This window comes from Gobio gobio (genome assembly GCF_949357685.1).
Source record: "Gobio gobio genome assembly, chromosome: 6".
In the NCBI taxonomy this organism is placed as follows: Eukaryota; Metazoa; Chordata; class Actinopteri; order Cypriniformes; family Gobionidae; genus Gobio; species Gobio gobio.
Window position 1 is genome coordinate 7,961,155 of NC_137102.1, and position 26,211 is coordinate 7,987,365.

At 38.3% G+C, this 26,211-nt stretch overlaps 1 protein-coding gene across 1 annotated transcript; it reads right to left on the reverse strand.

Annotated features, from left to right (window-relative positions):
• Positions 1 to 145: 145 nt before the first annotated feature.
• Positions 146 to 26,180, reverse strand: lpin2 (lipin 2). The gene is made up of 20 exons (XM_079819652.1): positions 25,885 to 26,180; positions 15,822 to 16,022; positions 13,697 to 13,792; positions 13,283 to 13,587; positions 13,090 to 13,194; positions 12,823 to 12,949; positions 11,959 to 12,307; positions 10,246 to 10,345; positions 9,930 to 10,117; positions 9,706 to 9,799; positions 9,542 to 9,611; positions 8,172 to 8,264; positions 7,550 to 7,635; positions 6,335 to 6,485; positions 5,517 to 5,665; positions 4,468 to 4,554; positions 4,196 to 4,348; positions 2,841 to 2,955; positions 2,403 to 2,506; positions 146 to 2,232 (listed from the first exon to the last, which is right to left on the reverse strand). Exons 2-20 carry the CDS (start codon positions 16,011 to 16,013, stop codon positions 2,085 to 2,087), a joined length of 2,712 nt encoding a protein of 903 aa, XP_079675778.1. The 5' UTR covers positions 16,014 to 16,022; positions 25,885 to 26,180; the 3' UTR covers positions 146 to 2,084.
• Between the last annotated feature and the right edge of the window lie 31 nt (positions 26,181 to 26,211).

Here is a 26,211-nt window from a genome sequence, read left to right on the forward strand (position 1 = left end):
GAAGCCGACATTGTTTTATCTAAATAATCAGTCAAAATAATAAAACATAATTTCCCCCACAAACTGGGCTATTGAGCAAAGTATAAAATAGAAATTGTGCATATTAGCTCGATTTCTGAGCGCTATAAATAGTCCCACACTGCTGTATTAAATACATCTTTAATAGATTCATAAACATTGTCCAAACCATAGTTTTTGTAAATTTATAGTACAATTATCCACTTAAAGGTATCTATGCTGGTCAAACTCAATGTGAACCTATAGTTAAACCATGAAATGCACCATCCCACTCGAGTACACAGCTAGAAATAAAAGCAAGTAAAACAAAAGGCATCAAAGATCAAGAGGAATGACAAAACACATTCAGCACTTATAACAGCATTTTCAACAAAAGAAAGAATAGAGGCTTTTTTTGTTAACATTTTTTCTGTCTTTTTACCATTAATGTTAGTTTCATACAAGACGAGTGTGTTCATCTCACACAAGAGGTATTACTTTCATAGAAAGAATGGGATTCCTTTGTTAACAATTAACACATTTCACTTCCAAACATCATAACTGCAGACAAGAAGCGCAACACACACACACACACACACACACACACACACACACACACACACACACACACACACATATTAACTCACGAGTCAACTGAACCATGAAATGCCCCAATTTTTCCCTAAACGATGATTTAAATAAACACATAAAGAAATAATTTTACTGTGCTCTAATTCTGTACATCTGTTTTAACATCCAGCACACAGTGCTCTAAAACCGGACCAAAGCCCAAAGCTAGGGGCCAAGACCTAAGTGACCAGCTAGTGGAAAAAAGGGAACGTTAGCCAACAGTGATCTGATCACTTTTATCCTTCACTTGCACATCAGCTTCAATATTTTCCAATAATAAAAACTCAAGTTTCTGCTGCTCAAAATCGTCCAATAGTGAAAATGTGACAACTCTTTGAAAGAGTCGATGCAGTTGTACAACATAAACGGTCCTATCTATATTCCAAATGAAGCATGCAAAAGGCCTGGTTAGTGGAAAATATATACTTTTTTAAAGATCATTTGATCCCACTCACGGGCCACAGCCGATTTCAAGGTACAGCATACCTTCATAACGTAATACAGATCTCTTGCTGAGGTTAACACAAAATCCTCACAACGTGCACAAAAGGCTGCTAAAAAGCTTTGAACGTTATTGCATTTCCGTCGTGAGTTAAGTGCAAGACGATCTGGTATTTTTCCTCTCTTGGTTGCAGCTGAAAAAGTGCGATCGGTAAGGCGTTCTACAGCAACCAGACGATGAAAATGTCAACAGTTGGGAAATAGCAAGAAAGCCCAATTACAATTAACTCCTCTGTGTACTTCTCATACAAATCCAGTCGACTGCACGAGGTTGAACGCGCTAAATCTGCCGAACTGTAAATGACGAGCGGTGTCCTCACGTGGCACGGCTCATTCTGTGCATCCTTTCCAGTATCTGCGAGATTCAGAGCTCATTTCGCACCATCTGGCAATGCATATTCAAACTGTCATACCGTCACCACATCTTAGAGGCAGTGCATGTTAATTAGTTAGTTCTAACTAAAGCCTTTGTATATAAATAATCTATGCTCTAAAAATTTAATTTAGTGGTTGTAAAGAATATCTTTATAAGCATATTTGTATGCCACCTTTAACCTTACACATATACCCAAACAAACAGCTGCGCACTCATTCCACTGGCCAAGAGGCCACTGATCGTCTTACCAATACTGTAAACATTAGCCCATTAGCAATAAATTCCTTCAGGTCTGAAGCAGCCTAACTCATAGCAGCTAATCAAAATGACACGGATTAGACATATTGTTTACGGAGCAGCACCAGGTGTTTTAGTTTGTGGAAGTTCTACCTACATCCCACTAAAGTGACGCCGGGGTGTTTTCTCTCTTTTTTTTGTGGAGTGCATGTTTCCCTGGTGGAATAGGGTGGCCACGTTATTTGTCTTTAACTAGAGATGTGAGATGTTGCAGGGCACCATTTAATGGTTCCAATTGCAGGGATGACCGTGACCATATAATAGATGGGCCTTCAGGCATGGGCTAAAAATTCAGGTCCTCCGGACGGATCTCAGGGATAGGCTGACGCCAGAAACAGAAGGTACTGAATTCTGGGAAACTGAAAGCTGAACTTTGTTCTTTACTCAGCAAGGGAAAGACGTGATCCACCAGCTCGCTCAATCTACTGTACCTAAACAGAAAGAGAAAGAGTGTAAGACAGCTAGTTAAAAAACAAACAAAAGCGCCGACTCTCAAGAAGACCTTGAACAAAGTTCAAGAATCAGCACCTTCGCATCAGCATAATCTTTGACAGCTGAAGTTTGCTTTTATGTAACTCTGCAGATCAATATGCGCACTTACGAGGACTTGTTGCCCTTGGTTTGCTCCTGTATGAGCTCTCCTTTGGGGTTAACCGTAAAGATTCTGCAGAGTGGCACTCCAACCTCCTTATAGGCAAAGACGTCCTAAAAAAGACAGTCAGAAGATCAGACTCCAGGCATCAACTTCCACCAAGTTCACAAACAAAAATGTCCTTCTATGCTAGTTCCTGACATTAGCATCGTTTTTTTATGATTAAACAGATGCATTTGTGCCTGAATAAACATCCAATGTCTTACTCCACCCAAACATTAGAATTGATTCAGCTGGCCGGTCTGTAGCAGCTGGTCATGAGCGCGTAGCCTGAGGGGACAGCGCTTCGAAGTACTAAACCTCACACACAAATCTTTATGCAGACCTTTGACTCTGCTGCTGAGGTCAGCATGCATTGAAAAGAAAGTTAACTGCAGTCCAACTCACATTTGTTCGGTTTCCAAATGCAGCATAAAAGGGATGTTTGTTGGACAGGAAAAGGTTCTTGATGTCAGTAAGGCATTCGATTTTGAAGATTTCTGGCTTCTTCTCAATCACCTCCCTTTGAGACAAAAAAACATTTGGAATAAATTAAATCATCTACTTGGTACTTGTATATGAATTCTGCTTCATTGTTTTGTATTCTGCTTATTAAAAGGGATCGTTCACACACACACAAAAAGAAAATCATAAATTTACTCATTTACTCATCTTCATATGAAGACTTTTTTTTTCTGCGGAACTCAAATAGAGATAGATATCTTGTTATTTATCCATTAAAAGATATTTTAAAGAATGTTGATAACCAAACTGTTTTGGTTGCCACTGACTTGGAAAAGCAAAAAAACAAAAACAAAAACATTTGGGTTAGTTCACTCAAACATGAAAATTAGCCCATGATTTACTCACCCTCATCCTAGGTGTATATGACATTCTTCTTTCAGACGAATACAATCTGAGTTATATTAAAAATGTCCTGGATCTTCCAAGCTTTATAATGGCAGTGACTTGTTGGGTAATGTTTGAAGTCCATAAAAGTACATCAATCCGTCATATAACTGCTTCACGCGGCTCCGGGGGGTTAATAAAGGCCTTCTGAAGCGAAGTGGCACGTTTGTGCAAGAAAAATATCCATATTTAAAACGTTATAGACCAAAATAACTAGCTTCCGGCGGTCAGTGGTACGCAAGTCGACTTGAGCTAAAAGAGTAACGTTAACCCCTGACGTGATGTATAGAAGAATGGCAAGCTTTAACGCCTCTCGCGGATAGTGCTGGGAAACAAACTCAAGCACCTCTTCTCTTATATCGAAAATCCTCCGGCATATCTTTTTTTTTTTTAATTCTCGTTTTAGACTTCCAATTCATGACTGGTGTTTTGTTTTGCTCCATCCTCTGCGCTTCTGCATTTGTCAATATGCATAAGCCATGGGTTCAAGAGTCAAGGGTTACTCTTTCGCCGCAAGTCGACCTGCATACCGCTGACCGTCAGAAGCTAGTTATTTTAGTCTATAAATATTTTCTTACACAAATGCACCACTTTGCTTCAGAAGGCCTTTTTTAAACCCCCCGAGCGGTGTGGAGCAGTTGTATGATGGATAGATGCACTTTTATGGACTTCAAAAATGACCCAACATTATAAAGCTTGGAAGAGCCAGGACTTTTTTAACATAACTCCAATTTTATTCTTCTGAAAGAAGAATGTCATATACACCTAGGATGACTTGAGGGTGAGTAAATCATGGTCTAATTTTCATTTGTGTGTGAACGAACCCTTTAAAAATGATGAAGTTTGTATAATACCTGTGAAATGCAGAGAAGAGGCTACTAGGAGAGAGCATGAGGGGTCCACGGGGAAGGATAATGCCTCCGTCGTTTACCCACTGCAGATACCCTCGCGTCATGTCTGCCATGCCAATTGCCCTTGCGGAGCAGTACAGGAATTTATATCCATTCCTGGAAAACACAAACACCCTTTTATCAAAACAGTGTTTCAAGACTCTTGGTCGAGCTTGCTTGTGCCCTTTTCAAGAAGTGCATTTTCATGGGGTTGAGGATTAAGAATGCAAACTCACTCAGCCACGGAGTGGTAGAGTTTAGCAATGCCCTGGTGCGTCCAGTCCTTCCCAAACTGAGGCAAAATCTGCCCAAAAACATCTGATCTGAAAGCACATAAACATACGGGTGAACATGGCATGTATTAGCAAACGAAAGGAGCAAAATCCTCTTGCGCATATTTGTTCTACTTAGAAGGAAGTCCAAGTCTCATTCAACTGGGTTCCTAAATATAGCTTCTGACATTCTTTTTATTCTTAGAACTAATAGACTTGTGAAGAAGCGAGATTTTTTTCTCAGCTTGGGCAAAACTCTGTGTCGTCTACTAATGAGGATCCTCTCCCCGGTTTAGCGTTTTATCTCCGACTCTTTCTGAGTGGCATTATGAGAGAGCAAGATTTAAATTGGCTCATTATGGTGACATCCTCCTCCTAGTCCAACCCTGGTCTGGGCGCACCCCACAGTCAGTCGCCCTGCTTCACAGCCTCAGAGAGATGTGTCAGGCAAACAGGTCAGAGAAATAATAAGCGGCAGTCAATCTGCCCGTTTGATGTTTGCCACCCACCAGCCACTGAGGGCACGAGTCTGGAGGCGGAGAGCATTCGTTTGCATAGATGCGTTGATATTACAGCTGGCTTTGCAGTAATTAAAAACCAAAGACAGCAGACCGGTATCACAGAAATACCGGAGCTGTGAACTCCATCAGACAGCCAGGAAAACTCAGGGAGACTATGTCCGTTAAATGGCACATTGCATTCGTCATTGTAAGCGTTAGTGGAGTGGGTTGTGATGCAAGATCATTATTAGCGGTTCATTATTTGCCACGTACCCAGAGTACTTGTTTTGATGAAACAAGCTCTGCCTTGATCTATAAACTTCTTTTGGTCCTGGCAATAAAAAACCTGGCAGTGAATGAGTCCTTCTGCAGTAACTAATGGAAATGTTTATGCACACCTCAGCCGTTTTCCCACGACTACAGTACTATAAAATATATAGAACAAAGGTGGATTTTGAACAAACAACACAGCAATATGTTCTTCATTAAAATGTATGTCTGTGGAATACATACTTGGTGATGGTTCCATCAATGTCTGAGATGATAACTTTGTCATCCCAGTTCCAAAGGTAGATGGTGCCTTCACAGCGGCACGTGCCCTGGTACTGTGTTGTGATGCTGAACATCACATCGTTGGGGCCTTCCTTCAGTTTCAAACTAGCCTGCAAGTCAATGACACCTGATAAATGCCTCTCTTTACCACCACATAACATCTTTGCTATCTGTATTACCACAATTGCAACAAATTATGCGTTTTGAATTGAGACATTATCTGTATAGTTAACTAATATTAACCAATTTATTTATAATCATCTGCACCACACACTTGACTTCCGAATGCTGCAAAATAAATAAATACATAAGTAAACCTGTGCTTTAATAATAGAAATAAGTTTGAAGATTAAAATTATGATTAAAAAAATGTCCTGAGAGTTAATTTTTGCAATGCAATCAGTTCATATACACTACAAAGCCTTCATAAATTTATGAAAAGACAAGCTTCATTTAATGAAGAAAATTTTCTATTGCATAACTGCTTCTGAAGCTGCCAACAGGGGGCAGTCTAGTGCAAATCAACTCCATGACACTACCCTTTCAGAATGAGTCACAGAGCTTTTAAATAAATTCCTGGAGGAAGCTTAAGGTACAGCTTTAAATCAACAGACTTGCAGAGAGCAGTTGCATTACAGGCAAAAGAACTCTGAATCTTTCAGTCAAAACCACTTGAGCAAGTGTTGGAGATGCTTATGTAAATAATACTGCGTGGATTAGCATAGAGTATGTTTACAGAACTAAATATTTCCGTCTCCTAACAAAAAACGTAAACTCACAATCTGGTCGGAGGAGAGGCGCAGGGATTTGCGGTAGGAGTGAGTGGATGTGTGGCCGTGGGGTTCAGACTGGACCTTGCGCTCCATTGACGATGCGGCAGCGCTCAGCTCCTTCCCCTCCTCATCGCTGGACGAGTCCCTGGAGTCCACTCTGTACTCAGAGCAAACAGGGAATCAGTGAACTAAATTTGCAACTACATCCATTCCGAATTTAGATTACAAGAGTACCACAGAGAATGAGACAAAACAGAAAGTAGGCTAGATCGTCCTGAATCACTTCATCTGTATTAAGGGGGAAAAACTAGACTTGATTTCGCCCTGTAGCTCAGGCTGGAAACCTGTACAAGTTTCTATCCTTCTTCTGTTACATATTTGTGGGGACCAATCACAAACCGGCTTATCCACCTGGCGGGCTATTGGCGGGTTTAACTCAATGACGGCTAGAGAAGCGATGGATCATTGGTCTGATTGATTGAAGGATTATCCAATTGTGTACAGAGTCATTTGAACTATGCTGTTGATCACGCCTCTTGTGCAGTAGAAAGTACAGAGCAGATTCCCCAGACCAATGTTCAATCTTAAAAGATTGAGCTTGGTCTGGTGATAGCCAGACAAGGGACAAACTGTAGTCAGTAATCAATCAGAGGAAGGGTCAAGGATAAAACGGATACTTTTTATCTTTTACTTGTTTTTGTACAACCACGCCATTTAAAGTCCCAGGGAACCGGAAGTTGCAACTGATTTTAATTCAGTGCTGTGACGCATTTCCAAGTGAAACTGAATATTGAATAGAGGGCAGGGTTTTACTTCAGTGCTCCTCCTCTCCATCTCTCACTCATAACAGACTAACGGTTGGAAGGGAGTGGTTAAGGATATTCAAACCCAAGCCGTCAAACTGACACCATCAGAAAGGGAACGCCATTCCAGGCCGGAAGTTACTTATCAGATTTTGATTTAAGATCACCACGGCAAACAATTTTTTTCTGTGTATTAACTTGCAGGGATTAATTGTTCACCCTAAGACCAGTAATGTGTGCTAACAAAGTAAATAAGGTTTGATTTCATGAGGACTTTAACATAGCTAGTCTAAAACCTTTGGATACATTCAGTGATAACGACCAGTTTCATTATTATCTGCACGTATTCCATGTAAACTCCAAAATTGACATGCAGGAAATGATGCTGTATGCCCGTCCGTCAATGGTTCTGACTCACTTGCGGGCATGACTTTCCATTGACAAAGAGGAGCTGCCATCCTCCATTTGGGACTGCTTGATTTCCAGCTTTCCAGTGCTTTCTGACTGTATAACAAGACAGAAAAAGCATTAGTACATCGGATCACACTACTACACATTTAAAACTGCAAAAACAAATGTGTGTAAACATGTCATTATTTGCTTTTGTTGCTCTCAAACATGTTGTGACTGACTAGATGACCCCTTCATTCTCACATGCCTGAAAGTCTGATGAGCTGCCTGGCCTAATTCTAGACTGTAAAATTCCACACCGCAAAGTGATGCTAATTACAGAAGCACCAGAGGAGGGCAGCGAAGGAGCCTGATGTAGGATGACTGAATGACAGCAGAAGCTCTAGAGAGAAGAACTTCAGAGGCAGAGCATTTTATCTTCTTTACAACAAAGACGTGCCCCTGTCCTTTTGTGAAAGCAATTACATAAATGTTGATGTTCGTGTAATCAGAAGTCTAAAGGCAAGAGCTGGGATTAAAAGACCAATAACTGCTTAAAGGTTTTGTTCCTACTCCCTGATTATAACTCAATAAAGACCTTTATGTTTAAATGGTATACATATCTGAAGGTCACAACGCTCTGGTCTTACCTGTTTAATAGTGCTGTCTGCTCTCTTTCTCCAGAACCACCAGCGGCCTGATTTCTTTGGCATCCTCTCTTTCACCCAAGCTTCCTCTGTAGCCTGAACAGATCATTGACAAGTTATTTGACATACTATAGTACGCCACAGCTAGGGTTGGGTATCGTTTGGGTTTTTTTCGATTCCGGTGCCAAACCGATACTTTTAAAACGGTTCCGGTGCCTAAACGGTGCCTGAACCGATACTTTTTTTTTTTTTTTTTTTTAAAAGGCCACAAAACGAGGTGGATGACATTAAATGGCTTTTTATTTATTTATTTATTTAAATTGAACCATTTATTAAAAGTTTAATGTATACTTAAATGTATGAATATAAATAAATACAACACACAATTTACTTATTTACAAATTATAATTGACTTATTTACAAATTCACAGTAAAACCTAAGCCACCTAACCCAACTACAACAAGCCTAATATAACTCTAAATAACAGTTACAGTAATAACAGCAAAGTAGTCTGTGTTCTTGGTATGCTACAAACCAGCTTCCAGCTTCAGCTTTATTTTGAAATATGATCATATTCTCTGGCTAAATATTTTAGAACGCATCTCCTTAATGTTTCCATGGCGACACGTCATGTTTCTCATTTGACACAGCAGCCGCAATAGCGCTGACAGCTCAGCTGTATCGGGTTTATTTCGTTTTTTTTCAAAATATTCACAAACTTCTTAACTGTGTCACAAACTATCTGATATTCAAATGTGTGAGTGAATGTGTGTTAGTTGATCTATAAAGCGCAATGGGCGGCGCCATGTTAGTTTGCGCCTCAGAATCGGATCTGTCGGATTTACAACACTTGAGTTCATTCTCGTCTCACGAAATGCATGAAAGTAAGTGACCAGTGAACTGGAAGAAGAATAGAGTAAACTATATAGTTACTATATAATGTGCATGTATCTGATGTGAATAAAACACGTAACGTTAGTCAAATTATAACCGTCTGAAAGGATTGTCATAGCCGCTTCCATAGACATCAGTGTGTGTTTTTTGCTAGTAGCCTACTTATGAGCATTTAAATGTCTGAAACCTGAAATAAACATGATGTAGTTGAAAACACTGAATAGTTGTCATGAGTTGTGATGTGACCAGCGCTGAGCGTCTGTCTCTGGCTCAGCCAAAGCGCGAAAGCACGTTTGAATTTTGGCACCGAAATGAGGAACCGAAATCTGCGTTCTGATTCGGTCCGGTACATACCGGTTATATAAGTACCGGTGCCATATTGGCACCGGGTTTCGGTACCCAACCCTAGCCACAGCACTGCAAAATAAAACTTTGAAAGACTTTAAGTAAAAATATACTATTAGGGAGAACAAAATACCTTGGGTAAATTCTTCTGAAATGCTTGCAAACTTAGGATCAAAGGGGCAGCCAATGTCCAATTGTAATACCTAAAAAAACAAACAAAGGCAATTTACTTATTAATGTGAGCATTATACAAATACATTTATAATATATTTTTCTCTTATTTAAATTCAAACCCACCTGTTTCCCATTTTAACAACTAAATTTGGATTGTCTATGATAGCTGGATTCTCTGCAAATTCATGGTATGTGATGATATGCTCCATGAATTTTTCTAGAAACAAGCAGAGAGAGAGATTGAACATCACTTCTATTATTAAGCACATCCTAGCCACTATTTCCACACCTGCAGCTGTGATTTCCACACCAAAATAAATGAATGAACACACCAGAAAGATCAGTACCTTTCGAAATCTCTCCGTTCTCACTGAGTCCTCCACACAGAGACAGAGTGACGTCAGGCAGATCACTGGCAGAGTCAGACAGACACTCTGTGCCACTGTCAGCCGCAGCACTGCCCACAGACTGTGGCGACTGAGAGCCTGAGCGCATCCCAGAATCCATCCAGTGCTTGGAGCCGGAGTCTGAATCACTGCGAATACACAGAACGCATCAAGGTCACCTGACACCTAATAAAATTGTTATGAACTGCTTTCCAAGTATTGTAATCTAATCTTAAAAGCAATATACTGTAGGTCAGATGTGTGATTCTCTTTATACCTCTTAGGAAAGTAGCGAGCAGCAACATCAGGCTCCAGGACATTCAGGTCATCCAGGTAGATGTCCTCTGGGCCCTGGTGCTGACTTCTTTTTGGGACGCCTGAACAAATTTACAGTCAGCGTTTTAGGTTTAAATCAGTAATCAGAACAGCAAGCTCTAAAAGTGCTAAAACAAGCTCTCTGAACTGAGGAGGCATTATCTTGATAGAACTCAGTGTTTCCCCAACAATGTATTCACAGCCGCTGGATTTTCAGCGCCACTGCAAAATCTTCACATGATCAGTAATATCACGACATTCACTTACACACTGTAAAGGAGAGAGAAAGATTGACGATGGCCAGAGAACTAAACAAAAATGTAGTCTGCTTATACTTTCACAATATCACAGGGCTGTGATATTAATCTTATTTTATTTTCGCTTCCAAGGATTAAAAAAAGAAGATATGAGGTAAAAAAACTATTATAAACTATGCTTAGCTTCCTTCCCTTCACAGCGCACGCTGTCATTTCTCCCCAAACATGCATTTAACGTCAGATTCAGCAAAATCCGCAATTGTTGTCAAATGCACTCTCCACTTTGGCTAATTTGCAGAACGTGTTTGATTAAATGAAAAGCACAATAATCCGCCCAATAGACGCTCTTTCCAAGTTCAAGGCGGGTGTGTGTCTGTGTGTGTGTGTGTGTGTGTGTACGCACGCTGCGAAACGGACCGACTTGCACATGCTTCGCGCGACTAAACCATCAAATAGCCTACACAACAAAATAGCCTATATCTCAAAATGACAGGCTTGGAGAGTATTCACTAAAACACAGTTTAGCTTAAATGGGCGTAAAAGGGACAATGATATTAGATCTGCGTCTTAAAGGGGCAGCATCTAATAAACTTGGTGACGATTGAGCCATTAATGTGAATCAAACAACAAAAGGCAAAAAGAAAATTACTTGCAGCTCTTGTATGATATGTGATACTCTTAAAATGTTTTTTTTTTTACCTTTATATATATATATATATATATATATATATATATATATATATATATATATATATATATATATATATATATATATATATATATATATATATATATATGATTAATAAAAAGGTAAAAAAAATATAATATAATAATATTACACAATATTAGGCTACTGTTTTTTTCTGGTATTTTTGATTAAATAAATGCAGGCTTGATAAGCATGAGACTTTTTGCAAAAACATAAAATAGTATCCAAACTTTATTTTTTTTTACACATATTGCCCCTTTCTTACATTTGAGCCCTTGCCCCTTAGGAACTTTCTGCACATCCCTGCAGGTTATTGAAGTAAAATAGGCTATAAGCTAGTCACCTTTTAAACTAATGAAAAGCTTAATTTGGATTTTAATGTTAAAAATGTCTATTTCTATCCACAAAACTTGCCAGAAGTCATGGTTTAAGGGTTTTTTTTTTTCGGAGGTGCATGCCCCCGGACCCCCCGACGAGCGGCTTGGTAACAACCTCCGGCACGTAACAGCACCGCTGCTGGAAAAAATTCTAGGGGAAACACTGTAACTACATTAGATCGATTTAGGTACACAATTTTTATTTATAGAACACATAGATTTAGGCTTGTTAAATGTGAATTAGCCACAACTTTATCTACCACCACACTTCCACTATCAAATAAAGATCGCATTCACTGGTAAAAAAAGGGAGTGGTGCTTAACAGGCCCACCTTTCTTTTTGGATGGTGAGTCAGTCTTGGAGCCAACCTCTCCCATGTCCCCATCTATAGGAGCAGCAGAGGCAGCAACTGGAGCAGTTGGAGCAGCAGGGAGGCTGGATGAAGGAGTGGAGGTCAACAATCCACTAGGTATCATCTCAAATTCTGACTCAGTGGGAGTTTTGAGGGTCACAGGGGTGCGGGGTTCAGGCTTGACTATGGTACAGCCAGGAGCCCCTAAGGCCCGTTCTCTTTCATCCGTCTCCATTGCCTCTGAGCTGAGGATGACTCTGAAGTGAGTGTTCTCCGAAGGCATTATGGTCACGGTCTTCGGCAGCTCCATCTTCTCCTTCTTTGAAACCTAGGAATTACATTTTTGAGAGCAGAGATTTAATCATGACCCGTTAACTCAAAATCATAGCATGAGACAGGAAATATTTTTGCATTCCATATTCACTTATCACTTTGCCTAGACAGAATCTGCTGATTTTTTAAAATTATTTTCTGTGCTGATTTTGAGGGGGAAACTGCAGAATGGATTTTTTATTTATTTATTATTTTATTGCCATATCAGCATCTGTGGCTATTTTCATGGCAAGATCAATATATTCAAATAAATATACAAACAAAATTAACACAGTTGCAGCAAAAAGAACAAAAACAACAACTGATAAGCATCTCACATTTTACATTTCAATATTTGCAGAATGGATTTAAATATGATTAAATGGGTTATAATTTATTAAACAAACAACACATCTAGAACACTATGAAGAATGGACAATCAGATTCTATAGAAATCTGCAGTACTTCTTTCATGTGAATGATATAAATTTAAATAAAAATGAATTAAAAAAAGTTTGAGACGTAATTTACCCTGGTAGATTCTGGAAACTCTCCCCATGTCCACTGCATGTGTGACTCCATTTTGAGCAGGCTCTCTGAGGGCCGAACGACCAGTTCCGAATCACTCTTGGGAGAAAAGCCCTCTGACATGGCATGACTGCTCAAAATATAATAACAAACAGCAACTTGCATGAACCGATAAAAAAGTCTTAAAAAATAGATATATTTGGAAGTCATCCAATGATATAAGCTAAGGATCAAAAACACATTTTGAGGTGTGCGTGTGAGATAACAAACCTATTTGATGGAGACCAGTCTCCGTCAGAGTAAGGGTAGTCTAAAGAATGGCGAACTGTTGGTATCTTGGGTTCAATTTCTCGAACTGTACTGATTGAAGATGATCTGAAAGAAAGTATTCCTTTAAATCACAGATGTCCACTCCACCAGATATCAGTAGGTCAGATGTGCATGCATCTGTTGGTTTGGCTACCTGGCGTTGGAAGCAGCATCCTCGTCCGAACTCATGTCCATCTCAAATATTTCATCCGTTGAAGGGGTAGAGCTGATGACGGCAGGCGGGGTCAGCTCCTCTCGTCGTGGGTCACCTTTATGCTTCTTCCTTCGTTTCTTCTTCTTCTTGGCTGCCCCTGTGCTGGCAACAGGGGGATCAGGAGGGTCCTCAGGGTCCAGTGGATCATCATCCAGGTTCTGACCTGGCCTGTGATCGGCTCCGATCCAAAACAGGTGACTCTCAGTGGGGATGGGGGAGGTGGCCAGGTGAGCTGGAACAATCTCCTACAAAAAAAAAAAAAATTCTGAAAAGCATTTTTTATACTAAAATATGAAGATGTTCAGTGCAGTGATTAATATGAGTGACAGCACCAGTGAACTAGGGGACACTTACGTTCTGCTCCTCAGTTTCCTGCACAAAGAAAGCTTCTCCATTATCTCCCAGCTTCATGTGAAGATCCACAGGCTCCCCGTTGATCTCTATGTCAATCTGAAGGAGGTGCAGAGGACTCTTTAAAAACAGCCTTAATATGGAAAAACTTTCTCAAAGTTTTAATATGTTACACTCCAACTTATAACTTAAGACCTGTGCTTTTATAATTCTCTGACACGTTGATTCTAAATTAAATGTCTGACCTTTGCAATGCTCATATATGTTTATAAAAAAAAAACAAAAAAAAATGAATTATCTATGTATGGCATGTGTTTTACATGACCTTAAAAAACCAATATCCATTGACATTTACCCTGTGAATCCCTTCTGAACTCCTGACTTTTCACTCTGCCGCCGGTGCACATCCAAACTTGAACAAACAGCAGGTTTACTCTCCTGTCCACCCATGCAGTTTTAATCGTTTGCTAACAGAAGACACAATACCCATAGAGGAGGATCTAGCCAGCAAACACAATTAGTGAATTTGTGCCGCTCTAAGCCAGCCGACCTGCAAAAATGATCACATCACACACCTGATACGGCGACCCGGCACAACCGCAGCCTGACATCGAGCTGTTTGAGTCTCAGATGACATCCACAGAAACGTTATCCTTCAGATAGACCTCCAAATGAAATACAGATTTATTCTCCTGTGTTCGGTGTTCTCAAAATAGTTTCTTCGGGCTCCTCTCATACCAACTTGTTTTGTCTATTTGGAGGCCTCTGAGCCTCAGTTTCAGGGTTGGTTGGTGATTTATGCGAGCAGAGTAACGGGGCAAAATATTAATGTCAGTATAAATCATGACCCTGAGTAAAGCTCCAACAGGGAGCTCTCTTACTTGTGTGCTAATGGACAACAAGACCTTGATTTAATTTCACGGCATAGTGAGAAAAGAGGGCCGGATGTTGTTGGACTCTTAACTGTTTTGTATCAGCAATCTCATTTATTTAGTTGAACAACCTAGATCTATATCATAATGTTGGTAAGAGAGCGAGGTCAGCTGTCTTTTATCAGCACTGTGGGTAAGCGTGTTATACCACGGTCTCTGACAGAAACTCCAGTGAGAAACTGGGATTCAAAATGGCAACACTGAGCTTGAAATACTTTTCAAAGGTATCAAATCTCTCCAATCACAGAGGCAACCTTGACAAAACTCTCACTCCTCTGCTTTCATTTCCCATCTCTTTTTAGTCAGCGAAACCTGTTGCCATAGCAACCATTTCTTTCTAAACCTCTTCACACATCCTGTAGATAGTGAGAACCGTTCCATCCCCCATCTACTGCCTTTGCTCATGCACACTTGTAAATGTTTTATGCTAAACGCTAACACATTCTGTCAGTGTACTATAGATGATTGAAAACATCAGAATGGCTTCAATATGAGCAGAATGCTTTCAAATATGTTATTTGTTGCCTATAATCTTGTTATTTCCCGCTGGAGATAAACACTAAAAATAGAACACACTCACTGATTAAGTGTACAGCCCATTTCCTCAACAACTACAACATTTCACAGTGTTTATAAGAGAACAATTGTACATACAGCTTCCACTCTCACAAGACAAATAAATAAACAAGGATTTAGCCTGTTCTGTTAACGCTCACTGAGCCGATAACACATGGAAAACTATTGTCTGTTTATATGCAGAGCCCTCTGCAGGAATCTTGTCATGAACACGCCAGCACAGAAACATGTTTATAGGGCTGGTACAAAGAAAGTATTTTCAAAATGAACCACAGACATGCACAGATGAAGGCATATTTGAAGCAGAATCATGAAGATATTGGTGGATTAAAGCTGAGCTTCTTTGATTGTACTTGTGTTTGCTCTATCCTCCAGCTATTTAGTGCAAGACGATGGAGATCAATACTATCATAGATTCCAGGCTGGAAAGCAGAATAGCAAATATTGTCCAAAGCTCAGATCAAGTATATTGACAGCGACCTGTCTGTGGATTTTTCTTTTTTTCCTATGTTTTGTAAAGTTTTCAGAAACTCAGTTGCTTGATAAAAAACAAGCTTCGGACTTGTTTGATGACCCCGCAATACATTTTTTTAACATCATACTTGCACTGCAGTACTCACCACTTTCTCTTTGGAGCGCAGCACACCCAGTTTGCCGAAGCGCACATGGAAAGGGGAGCACTGGTAGGTGCCGTCCTTCTGCCGAACCACCACTACATCAATGCAGCCTGAGAGTGTGGCCTGGTTAATGCCCTTATACAGCTCCTTCATGGTCACCAGCACCTGACCTGCCAACTGCCCTACGTAATTCATGGTGCCCGCCTAAAAAAGAGGAACAGAAAGCAAAACAAATTTAACCACAAGACATCAACAAACACAAACTCATAATTCTTTTCCTTTCCAATACGTTTTTTGTACATGGCAAATGTGGCATAATCACCCCTTTACTCGTGTTAAAAGTGAAAGTAGCAGTTCTCTTTGGCTGCCTGCCTTTTTAAAACTGTTATCAGCAGACCTGCAGACGGCTTAATGCTGTTTCACGAGGGGTGGTCTGAATGTGCTCCAACACCATGGTCAAAAAGGTGAGGAAAGAGTACAAACTAAACCACAAACAACTGTCATAAGGAGGGCTAAGAAAATGTTGTTTCTCTGACATACTTTAAATGTAAAGATCAAATGTACTTTTCTGTTGAATTGCTGCCATTCTTCCAGTACCTGTTTAGCGACTATAAACAAACACAGCAGGATCTGGTCACAACTTAAAGGAAAGTGACTGGCATGTTTATCTTTGATGGCAAATTAGTCAAAGAAATTCAGGTCTAAATTTAAGGTTAATGCCTAGGGTATGAGGCGACATGCTAAATTAATCCCCAGTAGATTGTGTTAGTGAAGTTCACAGAAACGCTATTTCTGGAATGTATTATTATGCTAATGACAATGAGTAATTCTGATTTAACAACATGGCTCATTTTAATTGTTATGAGGTCTAATGATGTGAAAATAGGCAAATTTTTAAACACCAGATCAAGGAAACCACAAGATTTAATAACATCACAGCTTGTATAAATGGGACCTCGGGGGGGTGGGAGAAAGGCAAATAACTAAAGTAGAGCATTCTCTCTAACCATAGGGGCAGCCAGAAAGGTCTTAACAGACTTTGCACCCATGGCTAACCTACTTTTTCTCTAGCACAACAGTCACTATTGATATGAAATATGAACCATATAAAGCAGGCTTTTGCACATATGCAGTTGCCTTTAAAGAGAGAAAGTAAAGGGATGTGCAAAAAGCTGAGCACAGCATAAGAGAAAAGAACACTTGGCCTAACAGGAAGTGCACTTAAAGTATATCTATTACATGTAGCACATTAGTGTAAAAATGGCAGTACAGAGTTCATTTTTAGCGCTCTGATATTTCAGAGTATACTCAAAACAGTAACTTATGTGTTGTGTAGGGGTAAAATTGGCCATATGGGACAGAAAATAAGATGTACTAGACATTTCATTAATTTAACCTCATGAACTACTGTTCAAACGTTTGGGGTCAGTAAGATATTTTTATGTTTTTGTGTCTTTTAAGCTCACCACAATTTATACCAATAATAGCATTTGATAAAAAAAATACAAATAGTAATATTGTCAAATATAATAATTTACAATAACAATTTTAATACATTTTACATTTTAATTTATTAAAATCTAGTTTTAAAAGTTAAATTTTAGCAGCCATTACTCAAGCCTTTAGTGTCACATTATCCTTGAAAATCATAGAGAAATGCTGATTTGGGGGTGTTCAAGAAATATTTCCTATTATTTTTCTACTATACTTTCCTAATATTGTCACATATTTTCAGCATTCTTTAATGAATAGAATTACAATGTAAATGTCTTTATTTTCAAATTGAATGCATTCTTGCTGAATAAAAGTATTATTTCTTTTTTCAAAAATGTACCCCAAACTTTTGAAGTGTATATGAATGTCCCTTTGTTGAAAAGGGACATTGTAATTTTGGTTACAGTATGATTCAGTATTATTATTATCATCATGACATATAATGGTGTTGTAACAAAAAAAGGTGATTCTGCAAAACAGAACAATTGACCCCAGTCTCACAACGTATTTGCAAGGTAATTTATAGAGGACACTGTGAGTATAGGTCATAGTTGTGACGCTCATATCAGCGATCTCCACATATCTAAATATTTGATTTTCAGAAAACAGCAACCAACTGAACAACAAACATATATAACATCCATGGTCAATCAAAGTTGAGCCTTTAAGACTTACTGTGAAAAGTTAAGTGCAAAACTTCTGTCACTTAAAACTTTTAAACTATGTTAAACTACTTCAAACTATTAAAAGATAATTATGTAATACCAATCTCTTTTTATAACTTTGTTTAACTATTTACTTTTTGAATAATTTCATGATCCATACTTGTTGAACAAAAGTATTAATTTCTTTAAAAAATATATACATTTACCCCAAACTTTTGAATGGTAGTGTATATGAAGACTAAGCAAGCATTTGTTGAAAAGGGATTTTGGTAACAGTATGATACTATTATCACCATAACAAATCATGGGGAAAAATAAGTTTTTGAAGGCTAAACACAATTCATTCAATCTTTTTATTGTCAAGAACTGTAACTATTGTAGTGACATTATTTGCAAAATCCATTCAGATGCAATCTGAAAAACACTAAAAACAAACATAAATATTATGTTAATCTTAATTAAATATTAATTAGCTTATTCTAAAAGATTTGAAATGATCTTTTTCTCCAGTTTTTACTTCAAAATGTAAACAGAAATATCAGATAAAAATATAGGTGTGTCTTTTTTGCGTGAACCGTTTACGAGCTCTACCTGATAAAAGAACAGGTTAAGGCAATTACATGACCTGACACATTGTCATGTCATTCGGCATAATCAGTGCAAGATTGCGCACGTATATGCGCTCAATGTGCAGTCATTTAGTGTTAATGGCTAATAATAGCAGATCAGATCATTTAAGCTTAACGGCCTGGAGTCTTTCCTCCCACACCCAGTTACCAATGATCTGTCATTTGCATTTCTCACTCACTCAGGACCATGATGCCCTAAGGGATGAGGACTCATCTGGTTCACTGTAGTCCAGAGAGTTCTGGTTCTGCACTAGGATGGAGTCTTTTCATCACGGTTTACCTCAAGAGCTTACAACGAGTCCATTTACCTCTGTCATCCTAAACACTTTATCAGGTGGCCCACCTGCGCTGACTGACCTGAGGATCTTCTCAGAAACTACTGATAACTTTCTGACAGTGCATACACTTGGAACAACAGAAGCTGTATTTTTAGTTTCGTCAAATCATGTCATATTAGAGAAGGCCTAAGAAATCAACCATTTAGGGTACAAGAAGCTACTCTCTCTAGCCAATGAGGTACGAGTAAGGGGTCAGCAGTTCTGCAACAGATAAGACTTGTTTCCGGCGGGGCTGACCACTGATAAGGGCCTTGAAAAGGGGAGCTGGAGGAAAACAGTAGTTGTGTTTCACCCGTCTGTGCAATCACATGAGGAAAACGTCCTCCATGCTGATTCTGACAACAATTCAACTATAATGGCATGCAAGTCTAAACTAGGACTGTGCTGATATTACAATTCAGCTTGATACTTTTTTTCATGTTATGGCAAATAATTAGTTAAATGGAAAATATTATAAATTAACAAGTTGTCAAAAATAGTTTTATATGCTACAAGCAAACATTCATCACAACATTACAATGTACAGTATAAAGATGCATTTTGAGATCTACTTTTTTTCTAAATAGAGAAGAGACCTCTGGGTGCTCTTTAAAAATCTCTGTTTAGAGAACAGTTATAGGTATATGGTTTTCTGCAAGTGTGGTCTGAAATGGAGTTGGGTAAACATTTGGGTAAAGTATTAGGTATAAATTATTATGTTGCAAATAATAGAACTATATGTAGCCTTACGATTAACACAGAACGTAATAAACAATATTTACTAGGGGTGTGATGATATCTCGTGTCACAAGATCTTACAAGATTAAAATGAGATTCCTTGTCGAGGTGAAAAGCTGTCTCGTGTCATATTGTCATGATGGAGTGTGAGGGTGAAGTTAGGATAGAATATGTCACCGTTACGTTTACATTACGCCTCCACTGTCGTTTTGTCGGCTTCACTTTTCTTCAGTGGAAGGCAGTGAAGACGCGTCGTTGGGGCTGTGCCGGTAAACGTGGCTTAGTAGCACTGGCGGTGGTTGGCCAAAACACTTTTTTTGTAAGTGAAACGCTGTTTTACTTGAATATTAGGACACGAGTGAAGCTTTATTTACAAAATAAATAATAGGTTCACAATTAAATGTTACATCGCATCCATGGAAACATATGGATTCATGCCGAACGAGTAAGGATGAAACGGTATGGAAATTTCACATCACGATTACAGTGACCCAAATGATCACGGTTATCAATATTATCACGGTTTTGTTCAAATGAGATGAAAGTGTTCAAAAAGAACAGATGCACACACTTAAAACATTTCAACAAGTTGAAAATCAACAAACCACAAATAAATCAAGCAGCTCTATGCACTTTTTTTTAGCTAGATTCTATTCTGTGGGATTTCCTTCCTTATAATGGCCGTCGTCAATAGCAACACATAAATAATAATAATTTGGTGTAAATATAATCTCTAATATTTTCTCTGTAAATATATTCTCAAGCAATATTCTCATCAGTGTTCTATCAGCTATGACGCATTTAAATCTAGCATATTTTGTGTATGAGCCCAAACAGTATCCTAGTGAAATAATTTACATCCATATTTTCATATGATTTGACAGTTTATTTTATTAAATATCAAAAGGTGTGCATCATACCTGACACCTAGATGGACACTTTACAGTCAGTTTTATGACTAAGTCATTCTTTTCAAAAGCTATTGAAGTTTGAAACGTCTATAACGTTACCAATGTATGTAACTTTAGAGACGGTCCATAAATTCGCCAACTTTATGCCAGTCATATCAGATGCGCTGTGAGTTCTGCTGTGTTTGTTTGAAACAATTTTTGTTGCAGAAATAGAACAAAAACAGTCCAGCCCTGATTATTATCCCTTAAATGTCAACCTAGTCTTGTCTGAACTCGCTTCACGTTAGTATTTCCAGGACGTAGTTTTGGTATTGAGGTCAAAGTCCACTAGCCTTGCGTTCGCAGATGTGAAGTGTTTTCCCCTATTATAGCGACTTTCTACTTGCATGTATTTTGCAGACAGGGTGACCATCTTCGATTAAGTTTTCCTCAGGGCTTTTGTAACAGCCAAAATATGACCACACCTCAGATTTGGTCCTTTTAGATGGCTGAACAATCCCCCGAGTGCTGTCACTGCCTTCTGACATTTCTTCTCATTAAAAAAACGTTGTGCGCTGCGCCTGCACCCGACTGACTCTGACTGGACAAGATTTACCGCGAGTTTTCAAAATCATGATAATCACAAGTGGTTTTAATGATAATTAAATTTTAAACGATATTGCTAACCGTCACTACATTTTATCATGGTTTATTGTGAAACCGGTAATCGTTTCATCCCTACGAACGAGATAGGCTTTGTGAGGTGAACCAAATTTAAGCTGTGTTTTGCGATCTGGCCAGCCGATTTTACAATAGGCTTACTCCATTTATTCTACTGGCCATGGAATCTCTTATTTATTTCCCCAAATCTTCATTGACGTCTCTCGCATGGGAGAAAACGTTTCTTCCCTTTGTTTGCTTTTAATTAGGAGTAGACTATATCCCCATCATTTCTGTGGTAAAGTAGAAAACGGTGCTGTAGGACAGATACATTTTACTTCAAATTCTATTTAACACAGTTTGTGCTTGTTATCAGAATGTTAGTGCGTCACGTTTATGTGTTTAGCGCATTTAATACACGCCAGAGATTTTTAGATTCGCTTTCTCTCGCAGCCCATAATCAAACAAAGCCGAAAGTTCTTGACACTGCGGAAGATAAATTCGCTCTTCACACCTTTTACTACAATCCATTTTCTAATCTAAAAATAATCAACCATCATCTGGGCATAATTATTATTATTAGTAGAGACAAATTATTATTACATAGAGACGTAGCTAAATCTACTGTAGGCTACAACAGTAGCCTAATATATTGCCAATTTAAAAAAAAATTTAACCGAACTTTTATTTTGACAGGTTGCCGTGAACACATTTGAGTGTCTGTGTTAATAATATGACAGTTTTCTCAAATGAAAGGGCAAATTCTCATGAAGTGTTTGTTTATGTGTTCGTGTCCTCATATAGTGACACACGGCAGAAACTATAAAGACAGCGAGGGAGTGTCACACGTATGTGTGTGTGTGTGTGTGTGTGTGTGTGTGTGTGTGTGTGTGTGTGTGTGCCCAACAGACCGTCATTTCACACAGAGACGCAGAACATGCAGGAGTAATATTTAAATAGTATTTTGCAGTTTAATATTCACAGACTGGGGATGCCACAGTTCTCAATATAATATTGAACCGTTCGGTACGGCATTCACGGTTCAATACACGCTTGTGAATTGCAGTTTTCTCGGTTTATTTATTATTAATTATTTTTCTACAAATTCTATAATTTGCCTCCTCCATCCCAATATACTGAACAACGCGACATACATTCACATCACACGTTAGTGGTGGAGTTATACTCACGGAACACTATAGTAATTCACAATCACGAAAGTTCATTATTTGCATGCGTTTTAAAGCCTTGCCGGCTCATTCGCGTGCACGGTTTTAACATGCGCTTTTCCGAGTGCGCGCACTAAACGCCTTTCAAACACGTGATTACTGAACTAAGTAGTCGTCTTACTGCGCTAATACTGTCAAACACACACATGGTTTACATAAACAGTCGGTTACTCACAGAACACTATAGTTATTCACAATCACGAAAGTTCCTTATTTGCATGCGTTTTAAAGCCTTGCCGGCTCATTCGGGTGCGCGGTTTTAACATGCGCTTTTCGGAGCTTGCGCCTGTCAAACACGTGATTACAGGACTAAATAGGCGTTTTACTGCGCTAATACTGTCGAATACACACAAGCTTAACATAAACACAGTCGGTTATGTCTAAAGTGAAAGTAAAATCGGCGTGTCAATATATTAGATGCGCAGGTCTTAAATTGACAACAGTGCAGTAGTGAACACACTGTCCTTAAAGGGACAGTTCACCTCTAAAATTATGTCATTATTTACTCAATCTAATATTGTTTCAAACCTGTATTCATTTCTCGATGACAGAATTTTCATTTTTGAACGAACTATGTTAATACAACAACAAAAGACAAAGAGAAAATCACACTACAGCTAAGAATCAATGCATATTTTATAGTGAAGTCTATGTAGTGTTTTATTTTTACATTCATTCATTCAATTTCATACTTTAATGCTGCTGTACAGCTTTGAGATGCCAGTGTAAATCTTTATATTTATATATATATATATATATATATTTATATTTATATTTATATATATATATATATATATATATATATATATATATATATATATATATATATATATATATATTTATATTTATATATATATATATATATATATATATATATATATATATATATATATATATATATATATATATATATATATATATATATATATATATATATATATATATATATATATTATACAGTACACTAGGAATACAAGTTTTTTTTTTAGTAAAGGTTTAAGTTTAAGGTAGGTTTTTCAATTCTTTTAAGTAAAATAAAGAAAGAGTACTGCAATAAAAATTATATTTTTTTCTCCTTAACCTCTTGCTGTTCCTGTCGCCTAAGAATAGAATAACAAAAAATGTATGTGACAAGCCATCAGAACCGAACCGAACCAAAAACCGTGGTTAAAAACCGAGGTATGTATTGAACCGTGGACTAACTGTATTGTTGCATCCCTATCACAGACACTAGTATATATTCGGCTACATTCTGGAGTCCTGCGCTTAGATAAACACGTAAGCGACTGAACGCAGCTGTGGGTACCGAATATTACTCAGGAGTTGGTTCTACAGAAATGCTGGTATCGTCACATTTTTATAATTTCAGTACTGGTACTTGTGACATCCCGATTACAGAGTATGTGCAATTGCAAAATTGAAAGTGAAAGTAAACCCGAGCGCTCACTCAAACACAACTTCAGTAAGTTACCGCAGTTTGAAAGTGACCCCCTGTGCCTGAGGCATGCAAATATCTCCCAACATGAAAGCTATCTTAGGCCCTTATCTACACACTATCTTAGCTCAGTATCATGCTTAAAGAAAAATTCTCTCTCTATTTGCACTTTGAATATTGAGATAGTACTTTGATTATGGTTGAACTTATTGTTTGCACAAATATGACAAAGCAAGTAATTAAAATCTAAAAACAGCAAAAAAACAAAAGTCCACAATTGAATATCGGCCAATAGCCGAGGCAAATATATCTTACATCCTGATTAGTCTCTTTCCATTTACAATTTAGTAAAATAAAGGTTTGTATGTTCACCTGCTCTGTTTAACTGACAAACAATACCTAGAGTAGAAGCAAATTAGTCGGTGTACATGTGGTCTCTCCAGGAACGCCTCTAATTACAGAGGGCACGTGTATTTGTTAGGTACATGTTATCAGTCCTGTTCATAAGGAAAATATCAGGTGTAGTACGAAATGTCTGTTATTTGCCATGACAGAGACCAAGTAGCAAAAGTGGTTGACCTTTAAGGGTGCAGTGCTATTGCGCAGTCATATCTGGCTGTGTACACCAAAACACAACTAAGAGTTATTCTTTAGCTTCTCTGTAATTATGAAGCAAAGTGGTGTCCACAATAAACAAGCGAACAAAAACGTGCAAGAACTTAATGCTTTTGGGTGGGGACATCACAATTATTAATGTGCTATGCTGCTCACACATAGGTTGCAAGTTAAGACGTGACCAGTGAAAAACTGTTAAAAGTAATTTAACAAAACCATCACTCCTGTGACTTTGAGCAGCACACTTTATCCCATTTTATTCCAGTTACTGCAATGGTCAAATCATGTAGTGGGAGTAATTTTGGATGAAGCATTTACAAAATGGCACCTAACTTTTAAGTTCAACCACATGCTTTGCTTTACATTTCTTTTGTACTTTGCTGTTGTCATGAGATGTGGGGCCCGGCATGGAGTCGTTCACTTGCATAACATAAAACGGTTCACTTGCATAACATAAAAAAGGTGATTCGGTTCAAGTTCAGTAACAAAGGGCAATCAAGCCTGCTCAAATATATCTTCTTATGCATTATTTCCTGCTGTAAAAGGGTTATAAAAGCCAATATAATTTGAAATGTCAAAGTATGCACTATAACACAATTCAGTTCCTCAAATTTTATACACACCCTGATGTTTAAGGTTTCATTTTCAATTGTTAGTAGTAAACAACATGACTAGTCATTCAAGAGAGAGGAATCAAGCAAAGTCATAGATATTGGCAATGGTTATATTACATAACTCTAAGCTAAAACCTAACATGGTTAAAGAGAAAAAGTTAACATGACTTGCTTTTAATGTCTCACAAATACTTAGTTAAAATCAAAAGTGCAGCTGTAAACAAGTTCAGACATGTTTGAGGACAGCTGTTTGTTTGTTTTAATCAGTACTAATGCTCACTAATACTACAGTATGAGCCTGTCATTGCTCACTGTGTATCAGTTATTACAGCAAAACATGTGACTAGTTTTGTAATTGTTCTCATTGAGAGTCTAAAAATCGCATTACACTAATGCTCAGTGTGCAAAATTACAGTTGGCCAATGCAAGACATGCTGTTGTTTAGTAAAATAGCTGTTTTTTTGCATAACGCTCAGCATATAAGTGGCATTTTATGTCAGCATTAAACACTGTTAAATAAATCATGAGTAAATAGATAATATAAATAAAATAAAGGCATATCTTGTTTGGGTTTTAACGAGATATTCGGTTACAGAAAACGTTTCTGTCACAGCATCAGCATTCTGGTTAGCTCGACTAGCCAACCGGCTAAACTGACATTTACATCTCTATACAGTCAAATTACGACATGTTTCTGTCATTAAAATACATGTTATATACGTTTATATGGTCTATTTGACCAAAATGGTTAACTCAGAAATGGTCTCGTGTAGTGTTTACCTTTCAGTTGCTGTTGTTGTTTCGAAATTGGACGTTATGTCGCCGTCTGCTTGTCCGCTTCTCTCTCGCGCCGACGTTATTCATTCATTTCTGAGCGAGCACGACTGACCGGACCGAATATTTACACCTCGCAGCGCCGACCGGTCCCTTCTGGTTTTCTCGTGTATCATAACAGTTGGGCAGTTTTCCAGAGTGTCACAGCTACATTACGACCACCGCGAACCGGTCAGGCAGCGGCTCACACAGATGCGGCGGGTGGCCCGTGACGCGACGCGACGCAGGCACTTCAAAAAGAGGCCTCTCACGTGACTCGCCAAAGCAGAAATC